At 43.5% G+C, this 27,654-nt stretch overlaps 1 protein-coding gene across 1 annotated transcript in view; it reads right to left on the bottom strand.

The window, feature by feature from the left end:
- Positions 1–5,054: 5,054 nt before the first annotated feature.
- Positions 5,055–27,654, bottom strand: part of sbno1 (strawberry notch homolog 1 (Drosophila)) — a 90,631-nt gene continuing 68,031 nt past the window's right edge. Inside the window, exons 29-33 of the mRNA XM_061966398.2 lie at positions 24,630–24,716; positions 24,347–24,484; positions 24,190–24,266; positions 14,625–14,818; positions 5,055–5,796 (exon numbers count right to left, since the gene is read on the bottom strand). Coding sequence (XP_061822382.1) covers positions 5,654–5,796; positions 14,625–14,818; positions 24,190–24,266; positions 24,347–24,484; positions 24,630–24,716 — 639 coding nt within the window. The 3' untranslated portion in view covers positions 5,055–5,653. The remainder of the gene's footprint in view (positions 5,797–14,624; positions 14,819–24,189; positions 24,267–24,346; positions 24,485–24,629; positions 24,717–27,654) is intronic.

The raw sequence follows: 27,654 nt of genomic DNA, 5'->3' as shown, positions 1-27,654 counted from the left end.
AGGTCATTGACCAGGTCCCCCCGTGTGGTTCTGGGATTTTTGCTCACCGTTCTCATGATCATTCTGACCCCACGGGATGAGATCTTGCGTGGAGCCCCAGATCGAGGGAGATTATCAGTGGTCTTGTATGTCTTCCATTTTCTGATAATTGCTCCCACAGTTGATTTTTTCACACCAAGCTGCTTGCCTATTGTAGATTCACTCTTCACAGTCTGGTGCAGGTCTACAATTATTTTCCTGGTGTCCTTCGACAGCTCTTTGGTCTTGGCCATAGTGGAGTTTGGAGTCTGACTGTTTGAGGCTGTGGACAGGTGTCTTTTATACAGATAACGAGTTCAAATAGGTGCCATTAATACAGGTAACGAGTGGAGGACAGAAGAGCTTCTTAAAGAAGAAGTTACAGGTCTGTGAGAGCCAGAGATCTTCCTTGTTTGAAGTGACCAAATACCGTACTTATTTCCCACCATAATTTACAAATAAATTCTTTAAAAATCCTACAATGTGAATTCCTGGATTTTTTTTTCACATTCTGTCTCTCACAGTTGAAGTGTACCTATGATGAAAATTACAGACCTCTGTCATCATTTTAAGTGGGAGAACTTGCACAATCGGTGGCTGACTAAATACTTTTTTGCCCCACTGTACATAGTTAAATGTTGTTACCCACATACAAAAAACGAGCAGGCACCTGCAGCATATGCCACAACAGAAGAAGAAAAAAAAAAAAGAGATGGCAACGCCGGCAGCAAACGTGGTACGCGACAAACTAAAAAAGGGAATACTAAAGACCAGGGGAAAAAAAGGCCAGAAAAGTTCAGCGTGGACTCGTTTTTATGAGGTTGTAAATCAGGATGATAGTAATGCTGGCTACGTGATTTGCGAGAGCTGCGACGCTGTTTATGTCTACGACAGCCACAAAACCGGGACATCTAACATGGTGCATCACATTTGTGCAAAACCCCGAACCTCCACAAACACCCTGAGCATGAGCAGTTTCGTCCGCCGTGATCCCAGAAGAGTGCCGCAGGATGTTAAAACAAGATAGAACGCAGCTACAATTTTCCACCTCTAATCGACAAACTTAAATTAGATTTGGAAAGGTGGAATGATTTACACATAACTATAGCTGGCAAGGTAAACTGCATCAAAATGAATGTGCTTCCTCGATTTTTGTACCTGTTTCAATGTTTGCCTATCTTTTTACCCAATTCCTTTTTTTGCATAATAAACAAACTAATTTCATCTTTTATATGGAAAGGCAAGAATCCCAGGATTAGGAGAGAGTTCCTGCAAAGGCATAGGTCCGTAGGTGGTTTATCACTCCCTAATCTAAAATACTACATACACAAAGTGACTCTCTGGATCCAAGAACCTGAATTAATCTGGTGCAAGTCTGAAGCTAGTTCCTGTTCTACCTCTCTCCTGGATCTGCTTACATCAAAATTACCTTATCGACCATCCCAATTTACTTGTAGTCCAATTGTCATTTCTACCCTTAGAATCTGGTCTCAATTTAGAAATACTTTCAGCCTGCAGGGCTTATCCAACCACAGCCCCATTCATAATAACCACCTCTTCCTCCCTCCCAACACAGATGTAGCGTTTTCTCTATGGAAGCAGTCAAGCCTCAGCAGGCTAAAGGACTTATATATTGGTGATGTCTTCGCTAGTTTCAGTGAACTGTGTGAAAAATTTGACCTACCAAAATCTCACCTATTTCGATACTTTCAGGTTCGTAATTTTGTTAAATTAAATAGTTTCTCTTTCCCTAATACTCCACCTAATTCGCTAATTGACTCAATTTTAGATATTCCCACAAATCAGAAAGGCCTAATCTCCAAAATCTACATCTTAATATCCCAGTTTGGTAAAACGTCTCTTGATAAAATCAGAGGGAGTTGGGAAGAAGAGCTTGGCAGATCTATAGTTCTGCCTTAACCCAAATTAATAACAGTACATCCTGTTCAAGGCTTAATTTAATACAATTTAAGGTTGTCCATCGTATTTATTTTACTAATTCCAAACTCTCCAAAATATACCCCAATATCTCGGATACTTGTAACAGATGTTACATGTCACCTGCAAACATGTTTTGGTCTTGTCCCCATTTGCTGGATTATTGGACAACTATTTTCAAACACCTTGCTAAGGCATTGGATTTAAATCTGACACCATGTGCAGAAATGGCTATTTTTGGGACGGTATCAGATCCCCAAATAAGGAGAAAATGTAAGGATAGTATCGCCTTTGCATCCTTATTAGCACGTAGGAGAATTTTGCTGGAGTGGAAGTCACCACGGCTTCGAAGCGATTCTGGACCACCATCCACCGCCTCAGGAAGGGGAAGCAGTGCACTATCAACACCGTGTATGGTGCGGATGGTGTTCTGCTGACCTCGACTGCGGAAGTTGTGGATCGGTGGAGGGAATACTTCGAAGACCTCCTCAATCCCACCAACACGTCTTCCTATGAGGAAGCAGTGCCTGAGGAATCTGTGGTGGGCTCTCCTATTTCTGGGGCTGAGGTTGCTGAGGTAGTTAAAAAGCTCCTCGGTGGCAAGGCCCCGGGGGTGGATGAGATCCGCCCGGAGTTCCTTAAGGCTCTGGATGCTGTAGGGCTGTCTTGGTTGACAAGACTCTGCAGCATCGCGTGGACATCGGGGGCAGTACCTCTGGATTGGCAGACCGGGGTGGTGGTTCCTCTCTTTAAAAAGGGGAACCGGAGGGTGTGTTTTAACTATCGTGGGATCACACTCCTCAGCCTTCCCGGTAAGGTCTATTCAGGTGTACTGGAGAGGAGGCTACGCCGGATAGTCGAACCTCGGATTCAGGAGGAACAGTGTGGTTTTCGTCCTGGTCGTGGAACTGTGGACCAGCTCTATACTCTCGGCAGGGTCCTTGAGGGTGCATGGGAGTTTGCCCAACCAGTCTACATGTGCTTTGTGGACTTGGAGAAGGCATTCGACCGTGTCCCTCGGGAAGTCCTGTGGGGAGTGCTCAGAGAGTATGGGGTTTCGGACTGTCTGATTGTGGCGGTCCGCTCCCTGTATGATCAGTGTCAGAGCTTGGTTCGCATTGCCGGCAGTAAGTCGGACACGTTTCCGGTGAGGGTTGGACTCCGCCAAGGCTGCCCTTTGTCACCCATTCTGTTCATAACTTTTATGGACAGAATTTCTAGGCGCAGTCAAGGCGTTGAGGGGATCCGGTTTGGTGGCTGCAGGATTAGGTCTCTGCTTTTTGCAGATGATTTGGTCCTGATGGCTTCATCTGGCCAGGATCTTCAGCTCTCACTGCATCGGTTCGCAGCTGAGTGTGAAGCGACTGGGATGAGAATCAGCACCTCCAAGTCCAAGTCCATGGTTCTCGCCCGGAAAAGGGTGGAGTGCCATCTCCGGGTTGGGGAGGAGATCTTGCCCCAAGTGGAGGAGTTCAAGTACCTCGGAGTCTTGTTCACGAGTGAGGGAAGAGTGGATCGTGAGATCGACAGGCGGATCGGTGCGGCGTCTTCAGTAATGCGGACGCTGTATCGATCCGTTGTGGTGAAGAAGGAGCTGAGCCGGAAGGCAAAGCTCTCAATTTACCGGTCGATCTACGTTCCCATCCTCACCTATGGTCATGAGCTTTGGGTTATGACCGAAAGGACAAGATCACGGGTACAAGCGGCCGAAATGAGTTTCCTCCGCCGGGTGGCGGGGCTCTCCCTTAGAGATAGGGTGAGAAGCTCTGTCATTCGGGGGGAGCTCAAAGTAAAGCCGCTGCTCCTCCGCATCGAGAGGAGCCAGATGAGGTGGTTCGGGCATCTGGTCAGGATGCCACCCGAGCGCCTCCCTAAGGAGGTGTTTAGGGCATGTCCGACCGGTAGGAGGCCACGAGGAAGACCCAGGACACGTTGGGAAGACTATGTCTCCCGGCTGGCCTGGGAACGCCTCGGGATCCCCCCGGGAGGAGCTGGACGAAGTGGCTGGGGAGAGGGAAGTCTGGGCTTCCCTGCTTAGGCTGCTGCCCCCGCGACCCGACCTCGGATAAGCGGAAGAAGATGGATGGATGGATGGATGGATGGATGGAAGTCACCAGTCTGCCCCAAAGCCTCCTTATGGCTTAAAGACCTTATGATGTATTTAGATCTGGAGAAAATAAAGTTCAATCTTAGGGGGGCACCTGGGAAGTTTTATTCTGTTTGGGGCTGTGTGGTTGATTACATAGCTAAATTAAAGACGCTACAGGACACATGAAAAGTTCACCTTTCATAAACCAGCTTCCTTTTTGGTAGTTTTTTTTTTTTTAAATTTATATTTATTCTGGGTGTATATTTACTATCTGCCTATGTTGAGAAGAAAGTGATGTACTAATTATTTTCCATTTGTGACTGTACCTTTAACTTACTATGTAGGACCTGGGGGGGTGGGGGTAATGTGTGTATGGGGTATGTGTCGGGTTGTTGTTCTTGGAAGTGGGTGGGAAAAAAAGGGGAAAATGTGACTACTGTTCTATTGTATATTGTAATACCTGTCAAATTTAATAAAAACATTTATTAAAAAAAAGATAGAACGCAGCTGCCTGCAGCAGTTTGAGTGGCGCTGAGCGCGCTTGGAGGTGCGCTCAGCGCGGCTCCCAGATGATTGCGCACTGGTGTGCGTCTGGGCCGTGACAGCGTGGCACGCATTGAATGTCTCTGCTACATTGGATCAGTCTCCTTTCTTTAACAGGCAAAAGCTTTATAACCTCACTAATGCCTTGCATCGTCTATATTAGATATATAACAACGGGCGGGTGCGGTTTTGATTAAATGTTAGTTCGGGTGGATGGCGGATGGGTGACGACTTTTGTGATGCGGTTGCGGGAAATAATTGCCTATTTGCGCATCTCTAATAAACACACAGATAAGGAATAAAATGCACTTATACTTACAACTAGAGTAACATTTAGGACGTAATTACATATTCCTCCATCACTGGTCTGGATCTGGGCCAAGCAGAACTGCAGAAACCTTTCCTCCCATCTCTGCAGACCCTGGTCACAAATCAGTGCACGGCAGAAAAGATGATTAGACCAAAGTGGAAGTACAAGTGGGCTTTATTGAGTGCTGCACTCATTCATGTACAGGTCAGCTTCTTTTCATCAACATTCTGCAGGTTTTTCCACGTCCAAGCATCCCAGAGGTCTGCACAGTGAAGGAGGTGCAGGCTGCGATGCAACAATCTACTTTTTGACGTGGGGGGGAAAAAAAATGAACATTTACACGTTTGGGTTGTGCTGCAACACAAAATGAAGACGTGTTGTCAACTATGGTTGTTGGAGGATGAGTGACGGGTCATGCACTGCACCTGAGAAGCCCGGCAGAAAGAAAAGAGTCACTTCATGCAGAATTCCCGAGTCCTGGCCGCCATTTGAAGACAGGTCGGCACAAAGTGTGGAAACATTCTGTCCGTGCCTTCAACTACTGGAAGTGTGGCTTCTAATGCAGACTTGGTGCTTTGGCTCAAACTGCGGCAACAAGTCCAAACGCTTCCACTCTGAATGTCAGAGGACAAAAAAACCCTCACCAAGCACATCAGTTCCTCTGGGCCGCGCCTCACGTGATCGGGGAGGGGCGCGAGGTCCCATCAGGACCGGAGGTCAGTCTGGAGGCCGGCGCGTGCCCCCTCCCCCGCCCGCTATGTGTTGGCCGTGTGACTGAGACTCTGCGGGTGCAGCTGCTGCCTCTTCTGCTGCTCCTGCACGGCCAGCTGCTGGAACTGGTCCGAGGTGGACAGCTTGTGCATCAGCGGGGACACGCAGTTGGCCGGGATGATGAGTCCTGTGGGGTTCAGGCGTGTCAGTGCTCGCTGGAACTTCTGGAAGACGCTGATTTTTTTCTCTACGCTGATAAAATGCTGCTGCTATTTTTTTTTTTTTTTTTTCTTTGCAAATAGTTGTCATAAGACACTGAAATGGTGTGCTATGGCGCCCTCTTTTGGGCAAATTCGCTCACTGCAGGTGCTGCTGGGTGAATGTCTACAGCAGACCTTAAGCTTTTCAATCTGGCCCGCCGGACATTCCCAAATATTTTTTTTAGATCTTTAAAAAGGAAAGTGTAGCTGCCATTATGATGTGTAGTGATGTTTTCTAATTACCATAAGTCTTCAACTACCGTATTTTTCGGAGTATAAGTCGCTCGGAAACTAGTAGTTTGAAAAGGCACCGCATCTTACCCTTGTTCTTTTGTACTTTTTATGGAATAATTATGGCGTCACATTAGTGCCAAAAATCCGAGCGCATAAAAACTGTTATCGCGCGCTGATTCTCCACTTCGTGCGCGCGTGAGACACCCTTTTGCGCGCGGTGCCTTTTTGCGCGCGTGACGCCTTTCTGCGCGCTCTCTGTGTACTCCTGGCATCTCTCCTCGCGCTGTCATGTTTCTTTTTGGCACTTCTATGCTTAGACGGCCCCTTCTTTCTGATTGGCTGTGATTATTTTTCATATGACCAATAATTCTCCAGTGTAGCAACGTTGTCGCCATCTTACCTCGGACATCTAGCCTCAATCATTACATTGATGTCAATGGTACATGTACCGTATTTTCCGCACATTAGCCGCACCTAAAAACCACAAATTTACTCAAAAGCTGACAGTGCGGCTTTTAACCCGGTGCGCTTTATATGTGGATTAATATTAAGATTCATTTTCATAAAGTTTCGGTCTCGTAACTACGGTAAACAGCCGCCATCTTTTTTCCCGGTAGAACAGGAAGCGCTTCTTCTTCTACGCAAGCAACCGCCAAGGTAAGCACCCGCCCCCATAGAACAGGAAGCGCTTCTTCTTCTACTGTAAGCAACCACCCGCCCGCGTAGAAGAAGAAAAAGCGCGCGGATATTACCGTACGTTTCATTTCCTGTTTACATCTGTAAAGACCACAAAATGGCTCCTACTAAGCGACAAGGATCCGGTTCATGAAAAGACGCAATCTCTCCATCCGCACACGGATTACTATTTCACAGCAACTGATATTCCTGTGAACCGCACTGTGGATACAACGGGAGCACGTACGGTGAATATTCGCACCACAGGGAATGAGAAGTCGTCCTTCACTGTGGTTCTAGCTTGCCATGCTAATGGCCTGAAACTTCCACCCATGGTGATATTCAAAAGGAAGACCTTGCCAAAAGAGACCTTTCCAGCCGGCGTCATCATAAAAGCTAACTCGAAGGGATGGATGGATGAAGAAAAGATGAGCGAGTGGTTAAGGGAAGTTTACGCGAAGAGGCCGGGTGGCTTTTTTCACACAGCTCCGTCCATGTTGATATACGACTCTATGCGCGCCCACATCACAGATGGTGTCAAAAAACAAGTGAAGCACACAAATACAACACTCGCCGTCATTCCGGGTGGATTAACCAAAGAACTCCAACCGCTGGATATTGGTGTCAACAGGGCATTCAAATCACGACTGCGAACGGCGTGGGAACAATGGATGACCGAAGGCGAACACACCTTCACTAAGACAGGCAGACAGCGCCGGACGACATACGCCAACATTTGCCAGTGGATCGTAAATGCCTGGGCAGATATTTCGGTCACAACTGTGGTCCGAGCTTTCCGGAAGGCAGGATTCACAGAACTGCTGGACAACAGTGACACTGACTCCGATGACTTCGACGAGACGGAACCGGCCATTTTGGATCCCACATTTGCCCAACTTTTCAATTCGGACACCGAAGACGAAGAATTCGAAGGATTTACGAATGAAGAATAACTTCAGAAGGTGAGCGCTATGTTTATTTTGTGTGTTGTGACATTAACGTTCGAGCAACATTATGTTGCTATTGCTCTGCACTATTTTGAATTTTACTATGTTTGTGATTGCACATTTGCGTACATTTTGGGACAGAGTTGTTAGAACGCTGGTTTTTAATATATTATTAAAGTTTGACTGACCTATCTGACTGTTTTTTTGACATTCCCTTTAGCGCAGCGTAGGCGCGGCTTATAGTCCGGGGCGGCTTATAGGTGGACAAAGTTTTGAAATATGCCATTCATTGAAGGTGCGGCTAATAATCCGGTGCGCCTTATAGTGCGGAAAATACGGTACTAATTAAATTACCATAACTTGCTCGATTTTCGACCAATTTACAAACGGTTTGCCTTGTTACAAATCTTATTACATGTAGATATGACATAGGATGCTGTACCTGTTGAAATTACCTCTTTCACTTTAAAAAAAAAAAAAGACTTAATTGTGCCACATAGTTGTGTAGGGTCAGTGTTAGTCAGTTCTCTGATTATTTTAAACTGTTTCAGAATACATTATTAAAAGCTATTTTTAACATTTTAAAAACAAAATTCAAAGATTATTTCATTAATTTTATGGCTGAATCAAAAGAAATTCCATAAATTAGAAAACAAATGTTGAAGAAGAAGTGAAAATATAAAATAATGTTATGGTTGGATGTTATTGCTGGTGGACCAGTTCTGGCTGAAAGATGTGATTATGGTGTTTGTTGTCTTATTATTTATTTGGCTCACATTTTGTATTACACTGTATTGTGTTTATGTGGTATGAAATAACCTTCATCAGCGCGCAACATTTTTTTATCCACTTCTTCCTCTGTAAATCTTGATACATATTGACGATGACCCGCCCTGCTATACTTCTGATTGGCTCTGAGCATTTTTCAGCATTTTTCGCCTGACCAATCAGAAAGGAGGGGCCGTCTAAGCATACCCGCCCCCAAAGTGCCAAAAAGAAACATGACAGCGTGAGGAGAGATGCCAGGAGTACACAGAGAGCGCGCAAAAAGGCACCACGCGCGCGCAAAAGGGTGTCGCGCGCGCGCACGAAGTGGAGAATCAGCGCGCGATAACAGTTTTTATGCACTCAGATTTTTGGCACTAATGTGACGCCATAAATAATTTTATAAGAATTCAGTTAAGAGCTTCCCATGTGGAGCAATACCTCTGCTTGAATAGAATACTCCTGTTGATAAAAATGTAGCATGGCATGCAAATTAGGGCTGGGCGATATATGGAATATACTCGATATATCGCGGGTTTGTCTCGATATAGAAAATGACTACCGTATTTTTCGGAGTATAAGTCGCTCCGGAGTATAAGTCGCACCGGCCGTAAATGCATAATAAAGAAGGAAAAAAAAACATGTATAAGTCGCATTTTTTTGGGAAATGTATTTGATAAAAGCCAACAGCAAGAATAGACATTTGAAAGGCAATTTAAAATGAATCAAGAATAGTGAACAACAGGCTGAATAAGTGTACGTTATATGAGGCATAAATAACCAACTGGTATGTTAACGTAACATATTATGGTAAGAGTCATTCAAATAACTATAACATATAGAACATGCTATACATTTACCAAACAATCTCACTCCTAATCGCTAAATCCCATCAAATCTTATACGTCTAGTCTCTTACGTGAATGAGATCAATAATATTATTTGATATTTTACGCTAATGTGTTAATCATTTCACACATAAGTTGCACCCCCGGCCAAACTATGAAAAAAACTGACTTATAGTCCGAAAAATACGGTACTTATTTCCTTTTGTTATGGCTCGAAACCCCTTTTTCCGTGGACTTTTTTTTCTGTTGCATTAGCTTGGCTGTATTGTTATTCATGCCACTACTTTATTTGGGTTTGAAATAAATATAACATTTAAAAAATGTATATAAAAATACTATATAACAATAATAACTATTATTTATGCTATGTTATTTGAAATACACAACTTTTAAAATTTTAGCAGGCACATTTGGTAAATTTGCACAAAGTATCGGACCGGTATCGCTGATACAATCCTGAATTTTCCTCGGTATCCATCCATCCATCTTCTTCCGCTTATCCGAGGTCGGGTCGCGGGGGCAGCAGCCTAAGCAGGGAAGCCCAGACTTCCCTCTCCCCAGCCACTTCGTCCAGCTCTTCCTGTGGGACCCCGAGGCGTTCCCAGGCCAGCCGGGAGACATAGTCTTCCCAACGTGTCCTGGGTCTTCCCCGTGGCCTCCTACCGGTCGGACCTGCCCTAAACACCTCCCGAGGGAGGCGCTCGGGTGGCATCCTGACCAGATGCCCGAACCACCTCATCTGGCTCCTCTCCATGTGGAGGAGCAGCGGCTTTACTTTGGGCTCCCCCCGGATGACAGAGCTTCTCACCCTATCTCTAAGGAAGAGCCCCGCCACTCGGCGGAGGAAACTCATTTCGGCCGCTTGTACCCGTGATCTTGTCCTTTCGGTCATAACCCAAAGCTCATGACCATAGGTGAGGATGGGAACGTAGATCGACCGGTAAATTGAGAGCTTTGCCTTCCGGCTCAGCTCCTTCTTCACCACAACGGATCGATACAGCGTCCGCATTACTGAAGACGCCGCACCGAACCGCCTGTCGATCTCACCATCCACTCTTCCCTCACTCGTGAACAAGACTCCGAGGTACTTGAACTCCTCCACTTGGGGCAGGGTCTCCTCCCCAACCCGGAGATGGCACTCCACCCTTTTCCGGGCGAGAACCATTGGCACTCCACCCTTTTCCGGGAGAAAACCATGGACTCGGACTTGGAGGTGCTGATTCTCATCCCAGTCGCTTCACACTCGGCTGCGAACCGATCCAGCGAGAGCTGAAAATCCTGGCCAGATGAAGCCATCAGGACCACATCATCTGCAAAAAGCAGAGACCTAATCCTGCAGCCACCAAACCAGATCCCCTCAACGCCTTGACTGCGCCTAGAAATTCTGTCCATAAAAGTTATGAACAGAATCGGTGACAAAGGGCAGCCGGTATCGGTATCGGATGGGAAAGAAAACCAGTGGTATCGCACATCACTACTACATTACTTTGTAGAAGTAATATAGTTTGCACTACATTCCATCGTATTGTTTTCCATACAGTATTGCTTATCTAGACGTGTGTTCATATTTAACAGCAGGTTAAGTGTTAAAATTGTCATTTTATTTTGGAGGGGCCAAAGCTATTTTAAGTGTTTTGGGTTACGAGCTGTGTCACAGAACCAATTAAACTTCTACACCGAAGTACCACTTTGGAGTAGTCCGTGTACAGCTTTGTTAGTCAACACGCACATTATTGTCTTAATATCCGCAACAAAAGTATCTCTCTGGCTCTCAACGAAGGCGGACGCTTCCCTTCCCTCTCTCGTCCTGTCGTAACTTGGACATCTTAAAGGGGAACATTATCACCAGACCTATGTAAGCGTCAATATATACCTTGATGTTGCAGAAAAAAGACCATATATTTTTTTAACCGATTTCCGAACTCTAAATGGGTGAATTTTGGCGAATTAAACGCCTTTCTAGTATTCGCTCTCGGAGCGATGACGTCGGGAAGCAATCCGCCATTTTCTCACTTTTGTCGGTGTGTTGTCGGAGGGTGTAACAACACGAACAGGGACGGATTCAAGTTGCACCAGTGGCCCAAAGATGCGAAAGTGGCAAGAAATTGGACGAAATTTGTTCAAAATACGAGGCTGTGGGGAAAGCCGACGAAATGTTCAGTCGTTTGTTCCGCACACTTTACCGACGAAAGCTATGCTACGACAGAGATGGCAAGAATGTGTGGATATCCTGCGACACTCAAAGCAGATGCTGACATCAACTCCAAAACTGGACAGATCAGCTTTCAGGAAGAGAGCGGATGAAGGTATGTCTACAGAATATATTAATTGATGAAAACTTTATTCATTACTCGCGGTTTTACGTAAATTATTATACATAAACTGTTTACCAATAATTTAGCTTAAAAACATTTATTTTTTTCAATCATTCGAGTACATTCGGGTAGTCTTGTGTAATGCAGTATTTTGTGTCTATTTAGGTATGGTTAAGCTGAGTGCTGAAATCGTGGAAAAATATATGTTCTGAACTGGGCTGTCTGCACTCTCAAGGTGCATGTTGTTGCCAAATGTATTTCATATGCTGTAAACCTAGTTCATAGTTGTTAGTTATCTATCTTGTCGATTGCATTGTACCATATGTCCCGGCAAGAAATCTGCGTTCAAAGAACTCCGGCTTATTAGTGATTCCCAGAGCCCAAAAAAAGTCTGCGGGCTATAGAGCGTTTTCTATTCGGGCTCCAGTACTATGGAATGCCCTCCCGGTAACAATTAGAGATGCTACCTCAGTAGAAGCATTTAAGTCCCATCTTAAAACTCATTTGTATACTCTAGCCTTTAAATAGCCCCCGTTAGACCAGTTGATCTGCCGTTTCTTTTCTTTTCTCCTCTGCTCCCCTTTTCCTTGAGGGGGGGGGGGGGGGCACAGGTCCGGTGGCCATGGATGAAGTGCTGGCTGTCCAGAGTCGGGACCCGGGGTGGACCGCTCGCCTGTGCATCGGCTGGGAACATCTCTGCGCTGCTGACCCGTCTCCGCTCGGGATGGTGTCCTGCTGGCCCCACTATGGACTGGACTCTTACTATTATGTTGGATCCACTATGGACTGGACTCTCACAATATTATGTCAGACCCACTCGACATCCATTGCTTTCGGTCTCCCCTAGAGGGGGGGGGTTACCCACATATGCGGTCCTCTCCAAGGTTTCTCATAGTCATTCACATCGACGTCCCACTGGGGTGAGTTTTTCCTTGCCCGTATGTGGGCTTTGTACCGAGGATGTCGTTGTGGCTTGTGCAGCCCTTTGAGACACTTGTGATTTAGGGCTATATAAATAAAGATTGATTGATTGATTGATTGTTTCCTTTAATGCCAAACAAACACATACCAATCGTTGGTTAGAAGGCGATCGCCGAATTCGTCCTCGCTTTCTCCCGTGTCGCTGGCTGTCGTGTCGTTTTCGCTTGCATACGGTTCAAACCGATATGGCTCAATAGCTTCAGTTTCTTCTTCAATTTCGTTTTCGCTACCTGCCTCCACACTACAACCATCCGTTTCAATACATGCGTAATCTGTTGAATCGCTTAAGCCGCTGAAATCCGAGTCTGAATCCGAGCTAATGTCGCTATAGCTTGCTGTTCTATCCGCCATGTTTGTTTGTGTTGAGAGCATACACGTGCTTGTGGGTGTGTGTGTGTGCGCTGGCTTGTGTGTGTGTGTGTTGCTATTGGTGACGGTGGAGTCCGCGGGGAGAGACGGAGGGGGGGGAACAAGGTGAATTAGATAAGGACATGGCTCGAGCACAGGGCGAGAAACCTAACGGTTTAAAAGAAGGCTTACAGAACTTATGTGCTCGAGAATTTAAGAGTTTGACGGAAGAGAAAAGAAAGTTAGAGAAGAATAAGATAAAATGGAGGTTCAAGTCCTTTGGTATGTTATATTCTTGGGTTAGAGTCCGTTTGAATAATATGATAAAGATTTAGGTTCAAGGCCCTTTCGTATGTTATATTCTTGGGTTCAAGTCCGTTTGAATAATACGATAAAGATAGATTACCGTGACGGGCTGCTTCACTGACGAGTAAGCAAATAGTCGGGTGTGGCTCGCCCTGGGGGTTTGGTCTCCCCTAAAAGAGTTCTGGGTTCAAGTCATTTTGTATGATACAATAAATAGCACGGGTGAAGATTGAGACAAAATAGACGAGATGGCCGTGGAATGTGATGGCGGTGGGGGGGGGGGGGGGGGAGTGTGATGAATGTATTGTTGTCAACAATGAAATTAGCAGGTAGAGTTTAAAAAGAAAAAAAAAAAGAAAAAAAGGAGAACGTTTCATGAAAGGGTTAAGAGAGAGTTTACAACTCTCTTTGAAAATTGAAAAATAAGGGTTAAGAGGGAGTTTACAACACTCGTAAAGTCGTGAACTCAAACGTTTGGTAAATAAAGAAAAGTAACTGGAAGTTTTATGGTAAAGTGAAACGCAGAGAAAGAGCTTTCGTGCAGCTTTTTCCTTGTGTGTGTGTGTGTTGCTGGTTGCGTGGGAGTGTGTGTGTGTGTGTGTGTGTGTGTGTGTGTGTGTGTGTGTGTGTGTGTGCTGCTGGTTGTGTGTGTGTGTGTACGTGTGCTTGTGTGTGTCTACTGAGAGCATACATGTGCTTGTGGGTGTGTGTGTGTGCGCTGGCTTGTGTGTGTGTGTGTGTTGCTATTGGTGACGGTGGAGTCCGCGGGGAGGGACGGAGGGGGGGGAACAAGGTGAATTAGATAAGGACATGGCTCGAGCACAGGGCGAGAAACCTAACGGTTTAAAAGAAGGCTTACAGAACTTATGTGCTCGAGAATTTAAGAGTTTGACGAAAGAGAAAAGAAAGTTAGAGAAGAATAAGATAAAATGGACGGGATGTTCTTTCTTTCCCATGTCGCGCATGCGCGAGACTATTCAAACGACCCGCCCAGACTTTGACTAAGCCAACGCCCCCTACTCAAGTGCCAAGAGAGGGAGGTACTCACACGCCCTCTCTAAGCCATCGGCTCAAATTCTTAACCCCTTCCTTTGCACGTCTGACCATTTTCCTCCGACACTATGTGACGTCACAGGAAAATGGACGGGTGTATATAACGATGGTTAAAATCAGGCACTTTGAAGCTTTTTTTTTAGGGATATTGCATGATGGGTAAAATTTTGAAAAAAACTTTGAAAAATAAAATAAGCCACCATTTTTAATGGTTTTAACCCTTCTGAAATTGTGATAATGTTCCCCTTTAACACTTCCTGTAGCTCGGTGAATGGTCACTCACCAACTATCCTCTGACCGTCTTCGGTCCTGAGGCGGACAATCTGCACCTTGACGTTGGTTCCGCTGACGGGGGTGAGCACCTCCTCCAGCTCGTTCCACACGCTGAGCACCGAGCCGCACAGGACGTAGTACGTCCGACAGCGGAGGCCCACCTCGCACTGAAGCCCCACGGAGGCCTTTTTGCAGTTCCCCCTCCTACAGGAAGAACCGAATCACAGCATTAACCATGTACACAGGTGTCAGACTCATCTTTTTATTTGGCCATGGAAATAATGTCAATAAACAACTTTTAACTTTTCTTACTATTTTAGGTCAATCTTTCCATTTTGACAGAAAAAAATACATGTATTCCATAGGCATACCTGCCAACTTTTGAAATCAGAAAAACCTAGTAGCCAGGGTCCAGGGGCCGCAGGCCCCGGTAGGTCCAGGACAAAGTCCTGGTGGGGGGTTCAGGCTTCGCCCCCCCCGACGCAAAATGATTATTAGCATTCAGACAGGTTAAAATGTTGCTAAAACCATCACTTTTCTATCAGTCACAGTGACTTTTCAAAACAAAAATATTACAGCAAAAATCATATGGGTTGATTGACATGTTTATTCTGTAAGCTAACTTCAATAGTTTGAAATGATTTTGACAGTTAATGCCAGTTATCCTGTCAACCTTTCACAAGACTTCAATTTGTTAATTGAAAGTATAAACACTTTTTACAGTAAACAAATGGTAAAACAGTACTAAACAATTCCATTAAAAAAAAAAATTGGTGTCATTATTAACTTTCTGTCCAAGCTTGTATAATCTACTGCCTTGTTCAATTGTCAAAAATATTCTGTGCCTAAAATTCACATTTCTATCACAATTATCATACTGTAAACATGGTAAGCTAACTTCATTAAAATGAATAGTCCTGTCAATAGCATGGAATTACAATTCAAATGTAGTTTTTTCGTAAACCTTTCAAAAGAATTCAAAATATGAAAAATTAATGAAAATTAATTTAAGCCATCAGACACTTGAAAAGTGGCACATCACATCTCTAATGTAATCATTTTAACTTTTCAACAGAAATAGCACTGCAAAAATATTAAGGACATACTTCTGTATTTTGGTAGTTATGCTGTCAACATTTAACACGATTTCTTCAACTTGGACTTGAAAGCATAAATAGTATAAACACTTTTAACAGTATAACAGTACTAAACAATTCCAATAGATAACATTGGTGTCATTACCTTTTTGTGGCTAAAATCCGAAAAACGTTGAAAATTTTCCACTTGTATCGCTAGCAACGGCATTAGACTTGTGTTTTTTTGTCCCAACGTGGTCTTTTACATCGCTAATTCCTCCGTGTCCGATCGAAAAATCTTGTCTGCACAAGGTGCAATTCGCGTAGTTTTCACCCTTTTTGGAACGGATAATTATTCCCGGCTAGGCTTTTGAATATTCTTCACGGAATGACTGCAGTTTTCTTTTCGGTTTAAGACTCGTTTGCGATTTTTCTCCGGCTGATTCCATGATCGTTCGCTCGTTTGGAAACAATGGCCTCGTGCTTGGCAGCGGTGCTATAAATAGCCTCGCGCATGGCATTCGGAATGGCTCGATAGGAAGTAACGGGAAGCAGTGTCGATTGTCATTGTTGTTACGCGATTTCGTGAATAAAACTTAAAATTTTTTTATTTTTTTTTTAATGAATGAAAAACCATATTTTTTTATCACTGCAACCATAACCCGGAATAGGTTGATGAAAACCGTACTAATTACGAGAAAACCGGAGTAGTTGGCAAGTATGCATAGGGTTGGACGCTCAGTGTTGGTGCTCGGAATTTTCAAAACGGGGTACCGGGTGGTATAGCTCGGTTGGTAGAGTGGCCATGCCAGCAACTTGAGGGTTGCAGGTTCGATCCCCGCTTCCGCCATCCTAGTCACTGCCATTGTGTCCTTGGGCAAGACACTTTACCCACCTGCTCCCAGTGCCACCCACACTGCTTTCAATGTAACTTAGATATTGGCTTTCACTATGTAAAGTGCTTTGAGTCACTAGTGAAAAAGCGCTATATAAATATAATTCACTTCACTACCGGGGACCCCATCAAGTCATAAAAATGGGGTCCGACAGTACATATTTGGGGTCACACTTTTTTGTAAGCGTTTTGAAAACAAATGTATGCATTATCCTGTTATATCTCACATTCTATATTGTGTTCTGGAAAAAGTTGTCGTAAACGTTAATTCATTAAAAAAATAATACAAAAGAAAACATTTTTATGCATATGTAAACGTATTCAGTTATAAACATTCATCAACTTCAGATCTAACTGTCAATTCTTTTTTTTTAAAATGTTTTTCTATTTGTTTTCTGCCCTTTTTGTCAAAGAAAACTGTTTTTATGGCAAACAAAATATGCTAAATCTTCTACAAAACATATCTTTCAAAGTGGAATATTTGATGTGAAGTAATCAGAGCCTTGTACAGGTCAATCATTCATAAAAACATTGATTTTGATTCAATATTATGTTTTGAGCTATGACCGTTTTAAAGAAAAAAACCCCAGCTTTGTTTTATTAGTCAACATTAGGGATGTCCCGATCCAGGTTTTTGCACTTCCGATCCGATACCGATATTGTTTTTGCATTTCCGATCCGATACCGATACTGACCGATACTGGCCTATCCGAGCATGTATTAAAGTTTAAAGTTATTTAGCCTACTTAGTTGTCAGAATCATGTTGAAAAGGGTTTTAGTACTCTTGATAACAACTAGCCAGCTGAATTAGGGGAGTTTGAATAATACACAATGGTTGGTAACAAGAAACTGACCTGTTTATTCAAGGATAAACATAAAATAGACAAAATTATACATGACAAACAGAAATGGCATCATTGAACTAGGGCTGGGCGATATGGCCTTTTTTTAATATTGCCATATTTTAAGGCCATATTGCGATACACAATATATATCTCGATATTTTGCCTTAGCCTTGAATGAACACTTGATGCATATAATCACAGCAGTATGATGATTCTATGTGTTTTGATTGATTGATTGAGACTTTTATTAGTAGGTTGCACAGTGAAGTACATATTCCGTACAATTGACCACTAAATGGTAACACCCCAATAAGTTTTTACACTTGTTTAAGTCGGGGTCCACTTAAATTGATTCATGATACAGATATATACTATCAGATATATACTATCATCATAATACAGTCATCACACAAGATAATCACATTGAATTATTTACATTATTTATAATCCAGGGTGTGGAGGGGGGCACCGGATGTAAGTGTCAAAAAGACAGCCAAAAGAGTTTGATATGAGAATAAATCTAAAGTTAAAATATAGGGTAGAAATGCACCCATTTGCAGGAAATGTAGTCTTGATTTTCAACATTTTCTTTCAAGGCTTGCATGTCTACATTAAAACATTCTTCTTCATCCTGCATTAATATATGCTACTTTTAAACTTTCATGCAGAGAAGGAAATCACAACTAAAAAAATCACTAATTTTTTCATACGGTGTTGATGTGGAAATTTTTGCCTCGCATTTTGATGGTGTGGATGTGTGGCACCGAATGGAGATAAGCGTCTCGACAGACGTCACAATATATGAACAATGATGACGAAAACTGTTTTCTCTGTCGTGTCCGTGTGTCGAAAATTGTTATGCGCTTATTTTTTTATTTGATTTTGTGCGTGGCATATAATTGCTATGCGCAGAGGAAGCTTAAACAGTGCGCAATTGCACAAGCGAGCACCTTAGAGGGAGCGTTGCTTGCACGGCTGCGCTAGCATCACAGCTAACGTTAGCCATGCTGCTACCTCTCTGCTCGGGGAGGACGTATACGTATGTGACGTATGACGTGACAGTATGTGACGTATGACGTGACAGTATGTGACGTATGACGTGACAGTATGTGACGTGTGTAAGAAGGTGCGCTTGCTGTCTGTGAGAGGGAGACACAGGAAAGAGTGAGAAGAGCCTGTCGTGTAATGCCAGCAGCTAAAAGCAACTGCGTGAGAATTCACAGACCTGTGGATGTGTTGAAGGTGTGCTGGAAAATGCGGAACGGAAATTACGGAGCAGCAGAAAAGTGGAATATATTATTTAAATCGGTGCGTTGGAAAACACGGACCGGAGTTTTTTTTTAAACTGGATCTGGATCGGCATTTTCCCATGCCTTGCCGATACGCAATTTTTGGCAAATATCGGCAGCCGATCCGATCCAAATATCGGATCGGGACATCCCTAGTCAAAATTGCAACTTTTTCTAAATTACATTTCACCTGTAAGCTTTTTTTATTCCACTTGTTATTTCACAAATCAAATCTTCAACTTCAAACCCTTGTTACATTGAATGAGTTTAAAGCTTCTGTGAAAGGTTGCAGTCTACCTTGTCTGTATGCACATGTGTCATGTGAGCACGTTTTAATGTTGTAAATTTGATGTTTACTGTTTTTAATGTAACCTTGCTGCTGCCCTCTTGGCCAGGTCTCCCTTGGAAAAGAGATCTTTGATCTCAATGGGATTGTACCTGGTTAAATAAAGGCTAAATAAAAATAAAATATTGTTTTGTTTATTTTAATAGTATGTTTAGAATGTGCCGTGGGCCTTTAAAACGTTAGCTGCGGGCCGCAAATGGTCTCCAGGCCACACTTGACAGTCCTGCTATAGATAATAAAAAATGTAATCTGATAAGTCCAACGATAAAAAGAAAAGCCTGGCGACACATGCGCGTTCATCATAATGCACAGTCAGCACCTCTGCTTCAGTAAACAATGACGGTGATGATGTCACTTGCTAACTTGTCAGCCACTTCTCCAAGAGACTCCTTTTGAACACATCGCACATTACTCTTCAAAAGGCACTTGTTTGTTGACCTGCAAACTATGTTTTTGAGGTGGAGGAGTCTGGTCGGGTATTGGTTAGCTTGAAGCTAACAGCGGTCAGTGCACAGGTGCGACCTCTATGGCGTCACATTAGTGTCAAAAATCCGAGCGCATAAAAACTGTTATCGCGCGATGATTCTCCACTTCGTGCGCGCGTTACACCATTTTGCGCGCGCGCGGTGCCTTTCTGCGCGCGCGCGCGCGCGACGCCTTTCTGCGCGCTCTCTGTGTACACCGTATTTTCCGCACTATTAGCCGCACCTAAAAACCACAAATTTACTCAAAAGCTGACAGTGCGGCTTATAACCCGGTGCGCTTTATATATGGATTAATATTAAGATTCATTTTCATAAAGTTTCGGTCTCGCAACTACGGTAAACAGCCGCCATCTTTTTTCCCCGTAGAAGAGGAAGTGCTTCTTCTTCTACGCAAGCAACCGCCAAGGTAAGCACCCGCCCCCATAGAACAGGAAGCGCTTCTTCTACTGTAAGCAACCACCCGCCCGCGTAGAAGAAGAAGAAGCGCGCGGATATTACGTTTCATTTCCTTTGTGTGTTTACATCTGTAAAGACCACAAAATGGCTCCTACTAAGCGACAGGGATCCGGTTCATGAAAAGACGCAATCTCTACATCCGCACACGGACTACTATTTCACAGCAACTGCCTAAAGACTTTCAAGAAAAGCTGTCTACTTTCCGTGCATATTGTAAAAACAAGATAGCTGAAAAAAAGATCCGGCCAGAGAACATTATCAACATGGACGAGGTTCCACTGACTTTTGATATTCCTGTGAACCGCACTGTGGATACAACGGGAGCACGTACGGTGAATATTCGCACCACAGGGAATGAGAAGTCATCCTTCACTGTGGTTCTAGCTTGCCATGCTAATGGCCAGAAACTTCCACCCATGGTGATATTCAAAAGGAAGACCTTGCCAAAAGAGACCTTTCCAGCCGGCGTCATCATAAAAGCTAACTCGAAGGGATGGATGAAGAAAAGATGAGCGAGTGGTTAAGGTAAGTTTACGCGAAGAGGCCGGGTGGCTTTTTTCACGCAGCTCTGTCCATGTTGATATACGACTCCATGCGCGCCCACATCACGCTGGTTTTTAATATATTATTAAAGTTTGACTGACCTATCTGACTGTTTTTTTGACATTCCTTTAGCGCAGTTAGATGCGGCTTATAACACGGGGCGGCTTATAGGTGGACAAAGTTTTTAAATATGCCGTTCATTGAAGGCGCGGCTTATAACCCAGGGCGCCTTATGGTGCGGAAAATACGGTAATCCTGGCATCTCTCCTCGTGCTGTCATGTTTCTTTTTGGCACTTAGACGGCCCCTCCTTTCTGATTGGCTGTGAGCATTTTTCATATGACCAATCATTCTCCAGCGTAGCAACGTTGTAGCCAACTTACCTCGGACATCTAGCCTCAATCATTACATTGATGTCAATGGTACATGTACTAATTAAATTACCATAACTTGCTCGATTTTCGACCAATTTACAAACGGTTTGCCTTGTTACAAATCTTATTACATGTAGATATGACATAGGATGCTGTACCTGTTGAAATTACCTCTTTCACTTTAAAAAAAAAAAAGACTTAATTGTGCAACATAGTTGTGTAGGGTCAGTGTTAGTCAGTTCTCTGATTATTTCAAACTGTTTCAGAATACATTATTAAAAGCTATTTTTAACATTTTAAAAACAAAATTCAAAGATTATTTCATTAATTTCATGGCTGAATCAAAAGAAATTCCATAAATTAGAAAACAAATGTTGAAGAAGAAGTGAAAATATAAAATAATGTTATGGTTGGATGTTATTGCTGGTGGACCAGTTCTGGCTGAAAGATGTGATTATGGTGTTTGTTGTCTTATTATTTATTTGGGTCACATTTTGTATTACCCTGTATTGTGTTTATGTGATATGAAATAACCTTCATCAGCGCGCGACATTTTTTTATCCACTTCTTCCTCAGTAAATCTTGATACATATTGACGATGACCCGCCCTGCTATACTTCTGATTGGCTCTGAGCATTTGTCAGCATTTTTCGCCTGACCAATCAGAAAGGAGGGGCCGTCTAAGCATACCCGCCCCCAAAGTGCCAAAAAGAAACATGACAGCGCGAGGAGAGATGCCAGGAGTACACAGAGAGCGCGCAGAAAGGCACCACGCGCGCGCAAAAGGGTATCGCGCGCGCGCAAAAGGGTATCGCGCGCGCGCGCACGCACGAAGTGGAGAATCAGAGCGCGATAACAGTTTTTATGCGCTCGGATTTTTGGCACTAATGTGACGCCATAGTCCTCACTCTCCTGGCCAGAGAGAGAGAGAGAGATGTGCCGGTCCTCAAGTGACAGCGTAATAAGAGCGCACCACCGGCGAAAAGCGATAACTGATTAAAAAAACAAAAAACAAAAAAAAAACAAGCAAACTGGATTTTTCAACCGGAGAAGGCAGGGTCGGTAGAAAAAAAAAAAAAAAAAAAAAAAAAAAAAAAAAAAAAAAAGACTTACAGAAATGTGCTTCCTTTATGATTTCAATGCGTAAAAAGACACAAAACACCAACACTGCCCGTACTAGTATAGTATCACGGTACTAATGAATCAAAAACGACAAAGACAATATAACATACATCCATAAATGTGGATGCATATGCAAAAGTGCAATATATTTATCTGTACAGTAATCTATTTATATCTGCACCTTATTGCTGTTTTATCCTGCACTACAATGAGATAATGCAACAAAATGTAATTCTCATCTGTACTGCAAAGTTCAAATTTGAATGACAATAAAAGGAAGTCTAAGTCTAAGACGGTACTATACCGTATTTTCCGCACTATAAGGTGCACCTAAAAACCACAAATTTTCTCAAAAGCTGACAGTGCGCCTTATAACCCGGTGCGCTTTATATATGGATAAATATTAAGATTCATTTTCATAAAGTTTCGGTCTCGCAACTTCGGTAAACAGCCGCCATCTTTTTTCCCGGTAGAACAGGAAGCGCTTCTTCTTCTACGCAAGCAACCGCCAAGGTAAGCACCCGCCCCCATAGAACAGGAAGCGCTTCTTCTTCTACTGTAAGCAACCACCCGCCCGCGTAGAAGAAGAAAAAGCGCGCGGATATCACCGTACGTTTCATTTCCTTTGTGTGTTTACATCTGTAAAGACCACAAAATGGCTCCTACTAAACGACAGGGATCCGGTTCATGAAAAGACGCAATCTCTCCATTAGCACACGGATTACTATTTCACAGCAACTGATATTCCTGTGAACCGCACTGTGGATACAACGGGAGCACGTACGGTGAATATTCGCACCACAGGGAATGAGAAGTCATCCTTCACTGTGGTTCTAGCTTGCCATGCTAATGGCCAGAAACTTCCACCCATGGTGATATTCAAAAGGAAGACCTTGCCAAAAGAGACCTTTCCAGCCGGCGTCATCATAAAAGCTAACTCGAAGGGATGGATGAAGAAAAGATGAGCGAGTGGTTAAGGTAAGTTTAAGTTTACGCGAAGAGGCCGGGTGGCTTTTTTCACGCAGCTCTGTCCATGTTGATATACGTATGTTTGTGATTGCACATTAGCGTACATTTTGGGAGTGAACAGAGTTGTTAGAACGCTGGTTTTTAATATATTATTAAAGTTTGACTGACCTATCTGACTGTTTTTTTGACATTCCTTTAGCGCAGTTAGATGCGGCTTACAACACGGGGCGGCTTATAGGTGGACAAAGTTTTGAAATATGCCGTTCATTGAAGGCGCGGCTTATAACCCAGGGCGCCTTATGGTGCGGAAAATACGGTACTCAATTCTTAATGTATCCCTCAATGAAAAGGAGTGTTCAAATATCAGGACTAGAGATGTCCGATAATGGCTTTTTTGCCGATATTTCATATTCCGATATTGTCCAACTCTTAATTACCAATTCCAATATCAACAGATACCAATATATACAGTGGTGGAATGAACACATTATTATGCCTAATTTTGTTGTGATGCGCCGCTGGATGCATTAAACAATGTAACAAGGTTTTCCAAAATAAATCAACTCAAGTTATGGAAAAAAAAAATGCCAACATGGCACTGCCATATTTATTATTGAAGTCACAAAGTGCATTATTTTTTTTAACATGCCTCAAAACAGCAGCTTGGAATTTGAGACATGCTCTCCCTGAGAGAGCATGAGGAGGTTGAGGTGGGCGGGGTTGGATATTGTAGCGTCCCGGAAGAGTTAGTGCTGCAAAGGGGTTCTGGGTATTTGTTCTGTTGTGTTACGGTGCGGATGTTCTCCCGAAATGTGTTTGTCATTCTTGTTTGGTGTGGGTTCACAGTGTGGCGCATATTTGTAACAGTGTTAAACTTGTTTATACGGCCGCCCTCAGTGTGATCTGTATGGCTGTTGACCAAGTATGCCTTGCATTCATTTGTGTGTGTGAAAAGCCGTAGATATGTGATTGGGCCGGCATACTCTGTACTTCTCTCTACGTCCGTGTACACAGCGGCGTTTTAAAAAGTCATACATTTTACTTTTTGAAACAGATATTTCCGTTGTTACATTTTAAAGCATTTATCGGCCGTTAAAATCGGCAGTCCAATATTATCGGACATCTCTAATCAGGACATGGTGAGCACGTGGAATGTTACAAGCAAGTCCACTTACCAGAAGGCATGAGAGCAGATTTTAGCCGACGAGGTGTACTGCTCATTCCAGTGCTGCTTGGCGTCTTCCGACAAGACCTGAGGAGGGAAAAAAAAAAGAAATCCAATCCAATCAGAACACTTCCTCGTGAAGCTTCCAAAGTGCTTCTGACACCAACCTTCTTCAACTTCTTCTTGAGGTCGTTGTACGTCTCCAGCTTGAGCTGCCTGCCCGTGTTGGGCCGGTAGACCAGGAAGAGCCTCTTCTTGGTGTTGACCTCTTTGACCAAGATGGCCGTCTTCTTGTTGTTCCTCGTCTGAGAGCAAGTAGGACGACAAAGTATGACCGACGTGTCCCGGTAGGCGTGTGCTCCAATAGCAGAGTGGTGTTTCCATGCTGGGAGACTGTGTCGTGGGACCAGAAACTAGTGCAGGTTGCCAGGTGAGCAAAGGTAAACACACCTGCACATAGAAGCCATCATCTGGCCCGTTCTGATCAGCCCAGACGTGCGTCGCTTCCTCCCAGGACATCCCTCGCTCCACACTCACCTGGCAAACAAACCAACTTCAGTTTTAAAAACCAAAACAAGAACAGGCGAGTACCGATACAGATCACTTCTTGCGTCTCAAGGTCGAGACTGATACTGGATAACTTCTAGTACCGTATTTTCCGCACTATTAGCTGCACCTAAAAACCACAAATTTACTCAAAAGCTGACAGTGCGGCTTATAACCCGGTGCGCTTTATATATGGATTAATATAAAGATTCATTTTCATAAAGTTTCGGTCTCGCAACTACGGTAAACAGCCGCCATCTTTTTTCCCCGTAGAAGAGGAAGTGCTTCTTCTTCTACGCAAGCAACCGCCAAGGTAAGCACCCGCCCCCATAGAACAGGAAACGCTTCTTCTTCTACTGTAAGCAACCACCCGCCCGCGTAAAAGAAGAAGAAGAAGCGCGCGGATATTACGTTTCATTTCCTTTGTGTGTTTACATCTGTAAAGACCACAAAATGGCTCCTACTAAGCGACAGGTTTCCGGTTCATGAAAAGACGCAATCTCTCCATCCGCACACGGATTACTATTTCACAGCAACTGCCTAAAGACTTTCAAGAAAAGCTGGCTACTTTCCGTGCATATTGTAAAAACAAGATAGCTGAAAAAAAGATCCGGCCAGAGAACATTATCAACATGGACGAGGTTCCACTGACTTTTGATATTCCTGTGAACCGCACTGTGGATACAACGGGAGCACGTACGGTGAATATTCGCACCACAGGGAATGAGAAGTCATCCTTCACTGTGGTTCTAGCTTGCCATGCTAATGGCCAGAAACTTCCACCCATGGTGATATTCAAAAGGAAGACCTTGCCAAAAGAGACCTTTCCAGCCGGCGTCATCATAAAAGCTAACTCGAAGGGATGGATGAAGAAAAGATGAGCGAGTGGTTAAGGTAAGTTTAAGTTTACGCGAAGAGGCCGGGTGGCTTTTTTCACGCAGCTCCGTCCATGTTGATATACGACTCCATGCGCGCCCACATCACGCTGGTTTTTAATATATTATTAAAGTTTGACTGACCGATCTGACTGTTTTTTTGACATTCCCTTTAGCGCAGTTAGATGCGGCTTATAACACGGGGCGGCTTATAGGTGGACAAAGTTTTGAAATATGCCGTTCATTGAAGGCGCGGCTTATAACCCAGGGCGGCTTATGGTGCGGAAAATACGGTAGTTGGCAGGTATGCTTTTGGCCTGTACTGTATATATATATTAGAAATGCGCGGTTTGCGGACACAACCGCGGAGTCCGCGGATTATCCGCGGGTCGGGCGGTTGAAATAAAAAAAAATTAGATTTTATCCGCGGGTCGGGTCGGGCGGTTGAAATAAAAAAAAATTAGATTTTAAATAGATTCAGGCGGGTGGCAGTTAAACCAATTGGGAAATATATATACATAGTTAAATGTTGTTACCCACATACGAAAAACGAGCAGCACTCTTTGAAACAGCTGAAACTTTGAAACTTAGCCCCAAAGCCTGACTTGGAGTGTTTGGTGAGCAGACCTGCTAGCTACTGGTGAGTACCAGAAACCTTAGCCCCAATTATTTATCATCAGGCACCTGCAGCCCGCCACAACAGAAGAAGAAAAAAAAAAGATGGCAATGCCGGCAGCAAACGTGGTATGCGACAAACTAAAAAAGGGAATACTAAAGACCAGGGGAAAAAGGGCCAGAAAAGTTCAGCGTGGACTCGTTTTTATGAGGTTGTAAATCAGGATGATAGTAATGCTGGCTACGTGATTTGCAAGAGCTGCGACGCTGTTTATGTCTACGACAGTCACAAAACCGGGACATCTAACATGGTGCATCACATTTGTGCAAAACCCCGAACCTCCACAAACACCCTGAGCATGAGCAGTTTCGTCCGCCGTGATCCCAGAAGAGTGCCGCAGGATGTTAAAACAAGGCTTACAGATGCATGTGTGAACGCAGCTGCCTGCAGCAGTTTGAGTGGCGCGAGCGCGCTTGGAGGTGCGCTCAGCGCGGCTCCCAGATGATTGCGCACTGGTGTGCGTCTGGGCCGTGACAGCGTGGCACGCATTGAATGTCTCTGCTGCATTGGATCAGTCTCCTTTCTTTAACAGGCAAAAGCTTTATAACCTCACTAATGCCTTGCATCGTCTATATTAGATATATAACAACGGGTGGGTGCGGTTTTGATAAAATGTTAGTTCGGGTGAATGGCGGATGGGTGACGACTTTTGTGATGCGGTTGCGGATGAAATAATCGCCTATCCGCGCATCTCTAATATATATTTAGAAAAGAGAAGTGTTTGATACTTCTATTGTTGACTTATTTGAATTTGACTTTATTAAATGTTTGGGTAGAATTTTACTCAACAAAACCAGTTTTCTTTTCAGTAATATATACATTTCAATAGAGCAGTTTATTTTATGTAGGAATGTAGTTAATCATAAAACTGGCACCCAAAGTTTTTTTTAAGAATCGAGAATCGTTTTGAATCGAGAATTGATTCCGAATCAAATGGTTACCCCCAACAATGGAATGGTGACTCTACAACAGGGGTGCTCACACTTTTTCTGCAGGCGAGCTACTTTTCATTTGATCAAGTCGTGGGGATCTACCTCATTCATATATATAATTTATATTTACTTATTTATGAAATATATGTTTTTATTAACAAGTTAAAGGTGTTTAATGATAATGCAAGCATGTTTAACACATATAGTTAATATTGTTAATACATTAAAGGTGGTTAAAGATAATACAAGCATGTTTAACATATATAGATTCCTTTCTTTCATGAAGACAAGAATATAAGTTGGTGTATTACCCGATTGTGATGACTTGCATTGATTGGAATCAGACAGTGGTGATGATAATGTCCGCATTTTCGAATGGAGGAGAAAAAAAGTCCTCCTTTCTGTCCAATACCACATGAAAGTGGTTGGTTTTTGGCATCTTATTT

This window comes from Nerophis lumbriciformis, linkage group LG11 (assembly GCF_033978685.3).
Source record: "Nerophis lumbriciformis linkage group LG11, RoL_Nlum_v2.1, whole genome shotgun sequence".
NCBI classification, from domain to species: Eukaryota; Metazoa; Chordata; class Actinopteri; order Syngnathiformes; family Syngnathidae; genus Nerophis; species Nerophis lumbriciformis.
The sequence above is the reverse complement of the archived record's forward strand: the minus strand, read 5'-3'. Positions and strand labels throughout refer to the sequence as shown.